Source organism: Kryptolebias marmoratus, linkage group LG2 (genome assembly GCF_001649575.2).
Source record: "Kryptolebias marmoratus isolate JLee-2015 linkage group LG2, ASM164957v2, whole genome shotgun sequence".
In the NCBI taxonomy this organism is placed as follows: domain Eukaryota; kingdom Metazoa; phylum Chordata; class Actinopteri; order Cyprinodontiformes; family Rivulidae; genus Kryptolebias; species Kryptolebias marmoratus.
In genome coordinates this window covers 1,424,471-1,438,781 of record NC_051431.1, presented here as the reverse complement: position 1 = coordinate 1,438,781, position 14,311 = coordinate 1,424,471, and the positions used below count along the sequence as shown (strand labels likewise).

The 14,311-nt window shown below is 41.4% G+C and overlaps 2 protein-coding genes across 4 annotated transcripts in view; both read right to left on the bottom strand.

The window, feature by feature from the left end:
- Window positions 1–1,799, bottom strand: part of LOC108248401 (THAP domain-containing protein 5-like) — a 5,232-nt gene extending 3,433 nt beyond the window's left edge. The window contains exons 1-4 of one of the 3 annotated variants that reach the window (XM_037974561.1): window positions 1,614–1,799; window positions 891–1,046; window positions 382–565; window positions 13–133 (exon numbers count right to left, since the gene is read on the bottom strand). In XM_037974561.1, the coding sequence (XP_037830489.1) occupies window positions 13–133; window positions 382–565; window positions 891–925 (340 nt within the window). In that variant the 5' untranslated portion in view covers window positions 926–1,046; window positions 1,614–1,799. Of the gene's footprint in view, window positions 1–12; window positions 134–381; window positions 566–890; window positions 1,047–1,613 lie in introns of those variants that run through there. The other 2 variants (XM_037974560.1, XM_037974562.1) reach the window with 2 other exon arrangements.
- A 1,471-nt stretch (window positions 1,800–3,270) lies between these two features.
- On the bottom strand, window positions 3,271–13,663 carry ppp5c (protein phosphatase 5, catalytic subunit). Its single transcript, XM_017437163.3, has 13 exons — window positions 13,603–13,663; window positions 11,942–12,183; window positions 11,592–11,739; window positions 10,892–11,013; window positions 10,754–10,819; window positions 10,546–10,644; window positions 10,349–10,454; window positions 10,128–10,270; window positions 9,844–9,931; window positions 9,722–9,762; window positions 9,469–9,647; window positions 4,318–4,399; window positions 3,271–4,032 (listed from the first exon to the last, which is right to left on the bottom strand). The coding sequence occupies exons 1-13, from the start codon at window positions 13,661–13,663 to the stop codon at window positions 3,970–3,972; spliced, it is 1,440 nt and encodes a 479-aa protein (XP_017292652.1). The 3' UTR covers window positions 3,271–3,969.
- Window positions 13,664–14,311: the final 648 nt, after the last annotated feature.

The following is a 14,311-nucleotide window of genomic DNA, read 5'->3' as shown; positions in this document are numbered from 1 at the left end:
AGGAGGTCTGACCCGACCCCGAGGAGGTCTGACCCGACCCAGAGACGGTCTGACCCGACCCAGAGGCGGTCTGAGCCGTGGTCTCTCTGAGGCGCTTCAGCTTCCTCTCACTCTGATCCGCAGCTTTTCGTTTCTGAAAGCAAACAGGAAACATCAGTTTTAGCTGAATCTGAGTTGGTTAAAACAGAACAGCAGCTAAAAGCTAAAATTCAGCTAAAAGCTAAAGTTGAGCTAAAAGTTTTTATTTATTTCACTGAGAAGAAACAGGAAATAAAAGTGAAATATGTCAGAAAGCCGCAGCGAGCTGAACGTTTAAAGCATCATGAGAAGTTTTGCTAACAGACACAGAAACATGATCGCCCGCCGATCGTCCCGCCTCACCTCGCTCTGCTGGAACAGCGTCGGCACGGCGTCGCCCTCCAGGTACCGGATCCCCCAGCGGACCCTGAAGCACGACGGCGAGAAGTGCTGGTGGCAGACGTACTGGTGCCGGGAGGGGGTCCAGTCCTCCCGCCCCATGTTCCTGAGCCAGCGCTGCAGCCGGACCGGGTCCTGGAGCGGGAACCTGGAACACAGTGAGGGGGGTCTCAGTTTGTTTCCCGCAGGTGGTCTACAGCGGCGGGGTCCAGACCTGGTCCTGGTTCTGGTCCTGGAGGGCCTCCATCCTGCAGGTCTCAGGTGTGTCTCTGCTGTGACTCACCTGAGCTGAATGACTGAGGGATTAACGGGTTTCTGTAGAACCTGAAGAGCTGCTGAGGAGCAGAGAAACCTGCAGGATGGAGGACCGGGACCGGGACCGGGGCCGGGGCCAGGGCTGGGCCCAGGACCAGGACGAGGACCGGGACTAGGACCAGGACCAGGACCCTGCTGGTTTACAGACGAGTAACAACCTGAGCAGACTCGCCTCCACAGGGCAGAGGAGCATCAGATCTGATCAGGTATCAAACTTCGACGCCATGACTCAGCAGATTTCAGCTTGTGATGCGACTTCGGCTCACGGTCCGGTTGATCCGGGCCGCTTTCAGCCCCGAGTCCGGCTGGTGGTTCTGAAGAGGAGCCACAAAGAAACCGACCCATGTTTGACTCAAGCCCTGATCTGCTCATCATCATCATCATCATCTGTTGTTCCAGTTTCTCCTGGTTTGAGCAGAGTCACAACAAGAGGCTAAAACAAGCAGCTAAAATTAGCCGCTAGAAGCTAAAGTAAGAAGGTAAAAGTAGCAGAAAGTTAAGAATAATCAGAAAATAAAGTTTGTGAAGGAACTGAAGGGATCTGTAAATAAAGTTAAATATTTTGAATATTTCAGCTCCTTTAGACATCAGCTGAAGGAGCTGAAGGTTCAGCTGTATGAACGGCTGAAACAGAGAAACAAACCAGGATGACAGAGTGAATAAAACTGAGTTTAGGAGCTTCTTTTTCTGCTCAAAGTTGAACTAAACCACGGTTTCTGATTCCTGTCTGACCGTTTTTTGCAGATTAAAACATCAGTTATTATATTTTCCAGGCTGTAAAACCTTCTGACTGTTTGTCTTCCTCGGAGTTAAATTATGTCTCTGCAGCGTCGCCCTTCTGTCACTGAGAATTATTTAAACCTGTAAAAAAAACTCCTCACTTATAGAAGCTCCTCCTCCCGCCGCCGCTGCCCGGCTCGGTTCGGCAGCTCGGGACCGAACAGTACTTCGGCATCTCCGGTTCGGTTCGGTTCTGTCCAGCCGGGCTCATAACAAAGTGAACCCGGAGTCCTCCGCTGATTGTTCTCCCTGCGCTGTCATCTGGCGGCGCGTGGCTGACGAACAACGATCAGCTGGCCAAGCGGATGACGTCACATCCGCGCGACCTGTCACTTCCCCGTCCAGGTTGGCAGGCAGTTGTAGCATATAATCACCGAACCCGTCCAAGGTATGAATTACATTTTTAGCACTACAAAATTAATTCAAAGATATCTAAAATAGCCTTCATGTCTTAGGTTGTGTTAGAATATATATATATATATATATATATATATATATATATATATATATATATATATATACAAAAAACAACTAAAAATCCTTTAAAGTTTAGATTTTAGTGGTTGGTCTGGATGTGTTGGACATGAAGACAGATGTCCCGGTGTCTGAGAACCCAAAACATTAAGCTTTGATCCAGATAGATTTAATATAATTCTGAATATAAAATAATAAAAAAGTTTATTTTTATTTAGGATATTCATTGTTCAAATTATAACAAGTTAAAGTTATTTCAGACACCAGTAATTAGGAGAATTACCATCACTAATGTAATTACAAATGTTCTTACATTATATTTAAAGGCTGGTATAAAGGTTAATTTAATACTTTTATATGTAGAAAAACTTTACTGTCCTCCTAAAGACTTACTTCTACTCAATGAGTTTAAAAACTCTGATATTTATACTTTACTGAACCGTCTCTCTGCTGTTTGTGAAATTGTGTATAAATAGATTCTGATAGAAAACAAAGGGAATTAAAACCATATTCTGGGTAGAATAAGTTTCTGTTAGTTAAAAACCCTGCTTCAGTTCTTGAGCTGAAATCTGAAAACAAGTTTTATCGTGTGACACTTAAAATTCTAGTTTAATTATATGGTAAGTTGGCTTGCCATACTTGGTCATCAAACTGATGATGTAGTGGACTTTTATTGGCTGTTGCTAAGCAACTGCTTCGGCCTCCAGCTAAGATTATCAAAATACAAGCTTTTTTTAAAAAACTGTTTTATGAAAGTTATAAAATGTCCGGTTGCTTTAAAATAAAACTCAGCCAAAGCAGAATGCTGACAAGAACAAAAATAATAAAGTAAAACATTTTAAATGTTTTTTAAAAAGAGTTTAATTCTTAATTATATAGTATTAGAGCGAAAACTTCATGGAAATAAAACCTCAGTGTTTGGAAATCAGATGTTTTTAGTAAATTCCCCTCTTATTTTTTAATTATTAAAGGATTTAATCAGCTAACATCATCTAACTAATGCTGTTCTAAATTCAGCTTGAATTAGTTAATAATAATGATAATAATAATAATGATGACAATCTGGTTATGGTAGAGAACTTGATGTAATAAAACCCTGAATAAGAATCCAGCAGCAGTAAAACCTTTAGTTTAGTTTGCTGAAATCAGATTTTAAATGTTTGATAAAATAAGATTAAACAGGTTGTTTATGGTTAGTTTATGAGTCGTATAAAAACGAGAGCAAACCGGAGTGAAATGTGACAAAACATCAAGTTCACTGAGATAAATGAAGATACCAGGTTGTTTCTAAAATCACTGAACCGGGTTTTTTAATATTTTTCTCCAAACATTACACATAATCTTTAAATAATACAGTATATGTACACACACATGAGTGTATCGGGGTGGTCACACGTCGCAGCTGTGCGTTTCGAGACAGGTTTGTGTTCTGGACGTACGGGGCGGTTAACGGGTTTGGACTCGGTTCTGAGGGGCTGCTGAGCGAGCGGCACGTGGAGCGGCGCCGCCTCCCCCAGCAGGAAGTGCAAAATCAACACATCACTAATGGCAAACAGCACCAGTATGAGTGCACCCAGAGGAGATCTGATGTTTGGATTAAAAAGTGACGAGCTGGCGGCGGCAGACATGCGGCTCCTACGTTACGCTTCCTCGAGCTAAAACTGAACAATCGTTTTCATTACGGATCTTTGGTACAAACCAGCTAAGAGAACCCACCTGCTGATAAATCAAATATAAAAAACAGACATGAAGCAGCTGAAAGGAGGCCGGGCTGATGGCACACAAGACAAACGGAACGTGGACGTTTCCAGTTTTTCACCCTAAAGTGTGAGAGAATAAAAGCAGAACCGGGCCGGGCTCGTCCACGTCTCGTCTCGCCGTCAGAACCAGACGGACGTCGTTGGGGAGCGGGATCCTTTAGGGAAGCGTGGAACGAGCACCGGAGGGACCAAGGAGGACAGGATGGACAGATGTGCGTGGACTCTACATCATCCCCAACTGCATGAGCGTGTTGGCGTACGCCATGGGCTTGACATTCGGATGAGGCTGGAAAACAAACAAATCAAAAAAATCAAACAGCTGGATAATGTTTGAACTTCTTTAAACAGTCGATAACGTTTCAGGAGAATTAAAGAAGAGAAGAAGAGTTTCCTCCTAAAGACGAGGTTTAAACCAGCAGAGGATGAATTGAAATAAAGTGTAATAAATTTTAATAAAGTGTAATAAGGAGGATCTGACTGAGCCTTAAACCCAAACCAGAACAAACCAATGAATGAACTCGTTAAAAACAAAATGGAGGCTGTTTTAAACGCCCCGCAGGTAGAGACTGACCACAGCAGTGAACTGGTGAAATTCTGGCTTGAGGTCCGATCCCCTGAGGTGGATATACGCTCCTTTGTTTCCCATCTGATCACTGAAACAGGAAACACAGAAAACGGTTCAGAAAACAAACAAACAAACAAACAAACTGAGTTTGGAAAAGAATCCTGTTTTTAGGTTTTGTTTCCTGCAGCTTCACTTAAAACAGATTAATGTAAGAAAAGAATGTTTGTAAACAGTTGTTTACTTCAGCTTTAACTAACAAACAAACAAACAAACAAACAACGCCACCTGTGGGGAGAAACCAAAGCTGCGGCTGGATCACGTTAATTAGATTTATTCAGAACTTAAAATGAACAGACATAAAAACAATGGCGGCTGTGCGACATATGGGTGTGTCTCGTACTGGAAAAGAGGTTCGAATTAAGAGCGAAATTTACATTTATAAAAGCGATGAGGGGAAAGTGATAGTGGAGGATGAGTTTCTGAGCTTTATTGTTACAAAAATGAGAACTTTATCTCAGGAAGAAATTGTATTATTAGCCTCAAACAATTTCTCCTCTGAGTGGATTGAGGAGTCAAAGCGCCAGTTGTTTGAGTTGTGCACGACTTCGATTCGCTGCATCAAACACAAAGGACCTCAAAAGGATATTAACAACATAAAGGACTGTCTCAGGGTGCTTAACGAGTGTGGGGAAAACATTCCGAGATTCGTCTCGCACTATCTGGATGTACTTCCGCCAGTTGGTTTCGGCAGCATGGATGCCTCTGCTCTACTTAGCAGGATGGAGCAGGTGAGCCTGGAGGTCTTTCGCTTAAGGAATGTCATGGAATCTCAAGCCACTGTGAATGAGAATCTTGAAGCGGTCGTCACAACTCTGGACCGCCGGCTGACCGCAGTTGAGGAATATGACTCGACGAGGCAAGCGAATCGGACCAGGGTAGGAGCGCATGGCGAGGACGCGGTGCAGGAGGTGAGGACCTCTGCTCACCACTCACAAGTGCAGCTGGTGGAGGACCTGCCGAAATCTCCGCCATGGACCAAAGTGGTAAAGAAAGGGATTAAAAAGCCACGTCAAGATCGGAATACAGAGGTTAAGCCAAGGATTGGAGATTTCAAGGAGGTCCCGTCACGAAAACAGCGCCAGAAGCTGACAATAACCGGAACCAGCGTGGATAACAACATCCCAGTGGTCAAAACTAGGGTGGTGAGTGTTTTTGCAACTCGATTTGCACCTGATCTTGAAACGGATACCCTACGTTCGTATCTGGCTGATAAACTGAGGAAGCCCGTGACTTGTCGGAAAATTGAATCCATTCAGAAAAGATTCAGCTCGTTTCATGTTACTGCTGAATGCGAAGATATGATGGATTTGTTTGACCCACAACTGTGGCCAGCTGGTGTTTTTGTTCGTCGCTTCTTTGAGGCACGTAGGCCCAGAGAATCCGAGGAAAGGTCTTCTGGTGAGTCTCAGAAGCGTTTGGTGACCACTGTGTTGCCCACTGTGTCTGACGCGCGATTAGAAAGTCCGGGAGCTATCGAGTCATTACTAGTAGATGGACATTAATATTGTCTCTTACAATGCAAGAGGACTGCCTGTTGGAACTAAGGAATCGGATAATTTACGCCGTCTAACTGTAAATACTTTATTGGAGAACTGTGATGTCTTGTGTGTTCAAGAGACTTTTTTACCAAAGCAAGACTTGGAAGGACTCAACTTTTTACATAAAGACTTTTATGGTGTGGGTGAATCTACAACTGATCTGAGAGATGGAATAGTTCATGGTAGAATACCTGGTGGTGTTGCTATTTTATGGCATAAGAAGTATGATCCTTTGGTTAAAGTGCTCAGATTAGACGTTAATTGGGCCATTGGAATTGAGTTTAATGATGATGACCGGAGGGTGATAATTCTCAATATCTATACACCGTATGAATGCCATAGGAATGAAGAGGAATATCTTCTTAGGTTATCTTATATTATGTCTGTTATTCAGGAAAATGTCTCATCCTGTTTTTTAATTGTGGGGGACATGAATGCAGATATTTCTGATGAAGGTTCAATATTTGCAAATCATTTGATGCAATTCTGCCTTGATAACGGTCTGGTTTTATCTAGTAAGGTGTTTTTACCTGAGAACAGCTTCACATATGTTAGTGAAGCATGGGGCACAACCTCATGGTTAGATCACTGCATTAGTACACCTGATTCTCATCAATCTATCAAATCTATGAGCATTAATTATGGGCTTTCGACTTGTGATCACATGCCTCTGTCAATTTCTGTGAATATTGGCAACTTGCCAGCTGTTCAGCCTGTTCATAGGAGCATGAATGGTAGAAAACTAGACTGGTCTAATGTTACGGAAAATGACCTGAATATGTATTTTGATCAAACTGAGACCCTGCTGGGCTGCATTGAGCTGCCAAAACTTGCAGTAGCGTGTAGTGATATTAATTGTAAGGATCCAGTGCATGGTATGCAGCTATGCAGCTTGTATGAAAATATTGTGAAGTCTCTACTTGGCTCCAGTAGGGCATTGTATAAGACTAAGCTACAGAAAGCAAGACCAGGTTGGAATGAACATGTGAAGGAGCTTCATGCTGAGGCCAGGCGGGCCTTTAAGGCTTGGGTTGCGGGAGGCAGGTAAAAGCAAGGTCTCCTATTTCAGTATAAAAAACAAGCAAACGCGAAATTTAAATATGCGTTACGCTTCATAAAAACACGTGAGAACAAAATGAAGTCTAATCTGCTTGCAAGGAAAATGCAGAATATCTCCTCGCATGATTTTTGGAAGGAAATAAAGATTATGATTAATTATCAGATAAGTCTGCCAACTGATATTGATAATGCTAGTGGGGCAGAAGAAGTTACTCAGCTGTGGAAGAAGCATTATTATGATTTATTCAACTGTGTTAAAAGCTCCCCGTTAAGGATGGACAACATTGCACATGATGAAGACGTGAAAGTGACAATTTATGAGACATATGATGCAGTCATGATCCAAAAGAATAATAAGGCTTGTGGTATGGATGACATCTCTGCAGAGCACTTAAAATTCTCAAGTGAAAAACTTTTTCCTTTGCTTGCCATGTGTTTTAATGGGTTTCTAGTTCATGGTATTTTACCTGATTCACTTTTAGCCGTTATATTAGTTCCAATTTTAAAAGATAAAGCTGGCAAAATAAATAATAGGGATAATTATCGACCCATAGCTTTAGCCAGTGTATTATCCAAGGTTCTGGAGAAGATTATATTGAATAAGATTGAGCATTTTCTTCTTACTTCTGAAAACCAATTTGGTTTTAAATCGCAGCATGGCACTGATATGTGTATATTTGCTTTGAAAGAGATTTTAGACTTGTATAATAGACATAACTCTACAATTTTTATGTGCTTCATTGATGCCTCAAAAGCTTTTGATCGGGTTAATCATGACAAGTTATTTCATAAGCTACAAAATAGAGGGGTCCCTGGATCTATTATCAGGATTTTATCCTTTTGGTACACGCATCAACTGATGTATGTAAGATGGGGTAATTGTGTGTCAGCCCCTTTTAAAATAAGTAATGGGGTTAGACAGGGAAGTATTTTGTCTCCTCTTCTGTTTAATGTATATATGGATGATTTATCAAAGTGGCTGCAGCAATGTGGGACAGGATGTGTTGTTGGTGGGTCTATAATTAACCATCTCATGTATGCCGATGATTTAGTTATTTTCAGTCCTTGTAGTGCTGGTCTTCAACAATTATTGAGGACCTGCTCAAACTATGGCCAGGAGTATGACATTCAGTACAATGCACTGAAAAGTAATATTATGGTTGCAAGGACTAAGGAGGATCAGAAGTTGGTACTTCCGGATTTCTTCTTATCGGGTGTTGTTCTTAAAGTTTGTACTGCCGTGAAATATCTGGGTCATTATATAACTGATGATTTAACTGATGACATGGACATCAACAGACAACGGCGTCTAATGTATGCACAAGCCAACATGCTGTTACGCAAGTTTCGGATGTGTTCGGTTTCAGTTAAAGTGGCTCTCTTTAATGCATTCTGCACCCCACTGTATACTGCCCACCTTTGGCGACAGTATAAACAAAGTACTCTACAGAAGCTTAAGGTAGCCTACAATGACGGAATGAGGATGCTGCTCAGGATGCCGAGATGGACTAGTGCTAGTCAGATATTTATTGGTGTTGGGGTCTCCACTTTTCATGCTCTGCTGCGATCTCTTATGTACAGGTTTATGGGGAGGCTTTGTGTCTCTACAAACAACATTATCTTGTCACTAACAGATATCTCACGGAGTTCAGTTAGGTATAAGTCCAAAATGTGGACTCACTGGCGATGTAGCCTTATGGCAACTCAGTGACTTGGTTTGTGCTTGCTATATTTTTAAATTTTTAAATTTTTTACTACTGTATTTTATTATCTTATTTTTGTTTTCTTCACACTATGGACCTATTTTGCGTCTTTAATAAAGTTGATTGATTGATTGATTGATATAAATCAATAATGATAAAAATAACAAACAAATCAGATGGATCAGTTTGTTAGCAGCCTGTTAACCAATTAACCAACTCATTAACCAACTAACTAACTCATTAACCGATTAACCCCATTTTAACAGACTTTGAGCAGATTTTTCTACAGAACTGAAGACAAATATCTAAAATGATCCCTTTGAATATATGAAGTATTAAAAACTTACTTTTTGTTAATAAAAGATTATTAGAAGAAAGTAAATCAAACAAATATTCAGCTGTTTTTTTTATGTTTACAAATAATTTCATAGGATGAAAAGTTTCATTATTCCAAAAAAACTGAAATAAACTTGAATTAATTTAACAAATATTCAGTTTAAATTTGATCAATAATGTCTCGTCACAAGACTAATGTACAAAAATGTTAATAAATTCCTTAAAGATATTTAGCATCATAATGTCTTGTTAAATATATAAGAGCTGTTTTGTCTTTATTTAAAGCTTCAGGATGTTTTTTTGAAGCCTTGAAGCTCAAAGTCCAATCAGAGGAGTCTGTGATGCTGCTCGAGGTCATAAAGTTGAACCGACACCAGAACGAGACCCAGAAGGTCCAGTTTAACAGAACCGTTGTTCCTAAACCCTGATTCAGGGTAAACGGCCGAGGCGTGGCGCCGTACCAGTAGTTGGGAGCTGAGAACACGGTGATGCACTTCCCTGAGTGAGTGACCTCGTAGCCCTCAGCTTTGACCTCATGACTTCTCACGATGTAGTCCAGCTGGTTCTGCTCCAGGAAGCCCTGCGTCACGTCCGGTCCGAACTGGCAGCTCACGCCTCGCTTGCTGATCGACCGGCCGTTCTGCAGGAGACAAAATATTTGTTTCATTTCCAACCGAGAGGCCTGAAAGGCTCCCGTTCACCACCTGAACTGACCTGAGGCTGCGGATCCGACCAGAGCAGGTCACACATGGGACCTGTGGAGCAAAGATGCTGGTCAGCTGTTCCCGTTCCTCTGACTCGAATCTGAGGTTAATAACGACGTAAACCTTGACTACCTGAGTCCGGAGGCTGTCTGTTCCTGTCAATCTTCCTGAGGTCCTCCAGCGTGACGCCGTCTTCACTGAACAGGCCTCCGTGCATAACCTGAGCAGAAGAACCCGTGAGGACTGAGCTCAACGCGGCGGAGCATTAAAGGTGGAGAGAAACGTTTTTAAAGCCTGACAATGTTCTGCAATCATTGGGTGAAAGAGCAGTTAATAGTTGGGCGTCAGGAAGAAAACAGGAGAAGAAGCAGCCAACACTCAGAGTAACGTTGAAACAAAGCCTCAGGTGTTCTTACCAGAACTTTGCTGTTGATACACTGAGCCAGAGGAAGCCACTGGAAGACCTCACTGAACAGCTGGAACATCTGGGCCGTGTATTTGGCTTTCACCTCCCCTTCGAACCCGTACATCTGGTTCATGTTGTCTGTCTCGTGGTTACCTGAAGGGACACGGCCCACCTGCAGCTTAACATTAGCAGCTAAACGAGCTAAACGACGCTCAGACGGCGTGCGCTCACCTCTCAGCAGGTGGAAGTTGTCGGGGTAAAGCAGCTTGAAGCCGAAGAGGGTGAGGATGACCTCGACAGAGAAAGAACCACGATCCACGAAGTCGCCGTTGAAGAGCTGAAAGCTGTGGTTAAGTTCTGCTTTTTTTACCATTTCAGACCCAAACAGAAGAAACACGACGTGTGGCTCTTAGAGAAGACAAGGATACATAAGGGTTGGTCTCCGAGGGTAAACCGTTCAGCTCGAAGATGTTAAGGAGGTCGTAGTACTGCCCGTGGGTGTCGCCACAAATAGTTATCGTTTCTGTCTGCAGCAAAGAGAAACACAGCAGCTCAAACAGACGTTAGAAAACAGGAAGTCGAGCTTATTCTGGCTCTTCATCAACCCTAATTCACCTGTAATTATCATGTTCTTACCTCTTTTAACGTGATTTCAACCAGACTTGGTAGCTTTGATAGAACGTCTTTAACTTGTACTAAAATCTGAGGAGAAACAGAATTACTTCAGGTTTGAGGAAGTACTGCGTGTGCGCTCAGATACGAGCAGAGCTTTACCTGATAAGCACACTTTCTGTGCAGCTTCTTCTGGTCTTTGAACCACTCCATCAAATCTTTCATGAACTGCAGGCTGACCTGCCCGTCTTCCAGTTTGGGGCCGACGTAGTCGTCCTCAATGGCTGCGGGGCAAAACAATCTTTCATTTACTTGTTTTCTTTAGGGGTTGGGGGTAAAATCTGTTTTAAAATGTGTCGCTGACATGATTCTGAATCATCTGTGCCGTCAGCAGAGCAGCTGCTGCTCAGCGCTGTTCATCCAGGTCAAGTTACTTCCTGTCGCAGTAAAACGGCTCGTTCTCAGATATTTTTCTTTTTATTTCCACCGAACTCTGAAGAATATCTGTCTAAATAAGAGCTGAAGTTATCGTATCGTGGCTGCCTTAAATAAATAAATATCTGAGTGTAAATATCCAGTCATCATGTTAGCCTTTCTAAGGCGTTTTCAATGTTAAGTTAGCATCTATGCTAACTGTTGGGATTAATCAGGTCCTGACATGTTTTTGTGCACTCTTTATTATGCATTAAAGTATATGAAAAAGGTTTTATTATTTAAAATAGGCTGTAATAATTTAAGCTTTAAGATAATCAAAATGCACTGATAATAAATCACGTAACTTTTTATAGTTTGAACAATCAGACGGGTTTTACAGGCTGCCGTATGAAAACTCACCAAACGCTGATTTAATCAGGAAACTTACTCATGCTTTCAATGTCCAGAGAGTCAACAACAGATTTCTTCTTCTCATCGCTGGCAATGGCTCTCTCAAAGGCTTTCTGCTTCACAATCTTGTTACATTCCTGATACTTCATTCTTGCATCCTTATCGTTTGGTCGAACTCGTACTACCTGTGATGAAAACAGGAAGACGTGTGTTAAACGTCGGCCAGCATCAGGACACACGGGCAGGCAGCGGCTGCAGGGAGCAAAAGGAAAGAGCTCCGTCTAAAACTGAAGCTTTTAACTGAACCGTCAACAGAACACGAGTGACTCTCGGCTCAGACTGCAGCTGAAACAAGCAGCTAAAAGTTAAATGTGTTAAACTTCTTACTGTTTCATAGTCCTTAAGTGCAGCTTTAAACTTGCCCAGCGCCATGTTGGAGGTGGCACGGCGGTAATATCCTTTAATGTAGTTTTTGTCTATCTCCAGGGCCTTGGTGGCGTCTGCCAGGGCGTAGCCGTAGCACTCGGTGCGCAGGTACGCCAGGCTGCGGTTGCTGTAGTAGATGGCATTCTGCGGATTGAGCTCCAGGGCCTCTGTGTAGTACTTGATGGCATTTTCATAGTCTTTGTCTGAAAAACAAATCGGAGCAAATCGAGGAGATGGAAAATCAACTCAGGTCGAAGGCGTTCTGTTTACTGGCTTTCTAAAACGCAAAACATCACAAAACAGATGAGCGATAAGGTCTCTGGGAATAAACAAGTGATTCTTTTCACTGATTGTTCAGCTGTTAAATAATTAAATCCAACATTTCATCTTATTAGCAATCAAAGATATTATCAGACATATTTTAGTTTTACACACAAAGACAAACATAAAACACCCTCCTGATCCCAGGTGAAAAATAAATCTACAGAGTTTAGTCAATTTTAACACACTTCCAACCATATATTAAATATTAAGATAATAAAAAAAATCCCTGCAAATTATATTCATAGTAAACAGAATAAAAGTGGACACTCCTACAATACATTTAGCACACTCAAAAGCCAAAGAAAGTACAATTTAGTTTACTACTTGTAAATTACTACATAGTTTGTAATCTACTCAAACATACTTTGACTATAATTAAAGTGGTTCCACTGAATATAATTAAAGTAGGCTTTATTACAATTTTTTTACAACTAAATTACAATCAGTACAACTCAAACTGAGGAAAATAGCAGACTTATTTTACATGTGACTGCAAATACACTGATGCATGCTTAAACTTCCTATAATTAGTATTTATTTTACACCTTGGACTGCAAAATGAATCCAAAGAAGAACTTTGAGGGACTTCCAAGAAGCTCAAAACTACAAGAAATCTATTTTTTTTGGATAAACAGATTTAAAGCAGTGAGGACAGGATGTGTTTAGTTTCACAGAGGAACCTTAAGAGGAAGTTACATTTCTTTCACAACCAGAGAAACTCCTGCCCTGACCTGCTTGTTTTAAAACTGAGTTGGTGTTTCAACACGTGGTCACGTTTACAGAAAAAGGGCCACGGTTCACCGAACGTTAACCGCTAAAGTTCAACTAAATCAACTAACATTAGCCAGCTAACAGAACGAGCTCTGCGTTTACTTTCGCTTAAAACGACACAAAACCGGCCACCACGGCCGGATTTAAACTCATGTCTAACACACCAGATGGCCGAGCTTATTAATCCTCGCCAAACAGCGCCTGTGAGCCGCTGATGGCGTGTTTTACAGCAGCCACGGCTAACCGCCCGCCGCTGGAATGAATGGGGATTAGCTAGCGTTAGCTTAGCGGCTAACCGCCCGCCGCTGGAATGAATGGGGATTAGCTAGCATTAGCTTAGCGGCTAACCAACCGCCGTTGGGGTGAATGGAGTTTACAGTTAGCATTAGCTTTGCGTAACATTTCAGACCGGCTCAATTTGCCGTAAAACGAGTTAAAATCACGCTGCCGATGTAATCACTGATAATGCAGGTGTCTGATTTAAGCTGCTGAAATAAGTCACAGACTTGTCAGGTCCTCCGAGTTACCTTTAAAGTACTTATTTGCCTTCTCCTTGAGTAGCTCTGCATCGTTAGCTACCTCCGCCATCTTCTTCCCTGTGTCGCTTTCTGACTGTCGTAAAAAGGTCGCAAAGTCTGTTTTCTTTCTTTCTTCTTCTTCTGCAGGAACTGCTGCTGCTCAACTTCTGTTTTAAAGAAGTTATTTAATAAAATAATGAAACAAAATAGACTTAAAAAGAGTGCCCTTAGTTATGGAGTAAAGGTAATACATTTTAAATTAGTAGGCTATAAAGTGTATATCAGGTCATTTCTTTATTGTCTTTTTATTTTAGAAACTCAATAAGTTATCAGTGTCAAACTTATTCATTATATTAGCACTGTACAAACAACAAACATGCTGCAAAACAAAAAGAAATAAGAATAAATCTTATTAATCAAAAAAATATTTAAAACATTCCATAAAACACAATAAAAACATCTTGTGAAGCTTAAACTCAGTCAAATGGTGGTGAGTAGAAATAGCCCCTCAAAGTATTTTTACATTCTGAGTAGAAAAATTAGCATTTTATTTTGGTAATTTTGATCCACAAAGACCTAAGATAAGCAAGATGTTTTAGGCCAAATTTTACCATAAAAACACGCTGAAGGAGGAACTGTTCATCATTTTTCCAGTTTTTTGTTTTGTTTTTAACAATTTGGTTCTTAAATTGAAACCTGTTTGGTCTCATTCTGTCAT

What these genes read in the sequence shown, in the direction of transcription:
- ppp5c (XM_017437163.3), bottom strand. Translation starts at nt 13,663, where the DNA reads ATGGCGGAGGTAGCTAACGATGCAGAGCTACTCAAGGAGAAGGCAAAT. An exon ending in CACTTAAGGACTATGAAACA is followed by an intron (nt 11,740 to 11,941) that starts GTAAGAAGTTTA and finishes TTTTCATCACAG; the next exon opens with GTAGTACGAGTTCGACCAAA. An exon ending in TCTGGACATTGAAAGCATGA is followed by an intron (nt 11,014 to 11,591) that starts GTAAGTTTCCTG and finishes TTTGCCCCGCAG; the next exon opens with CCATTGAGGACGACTACGTC.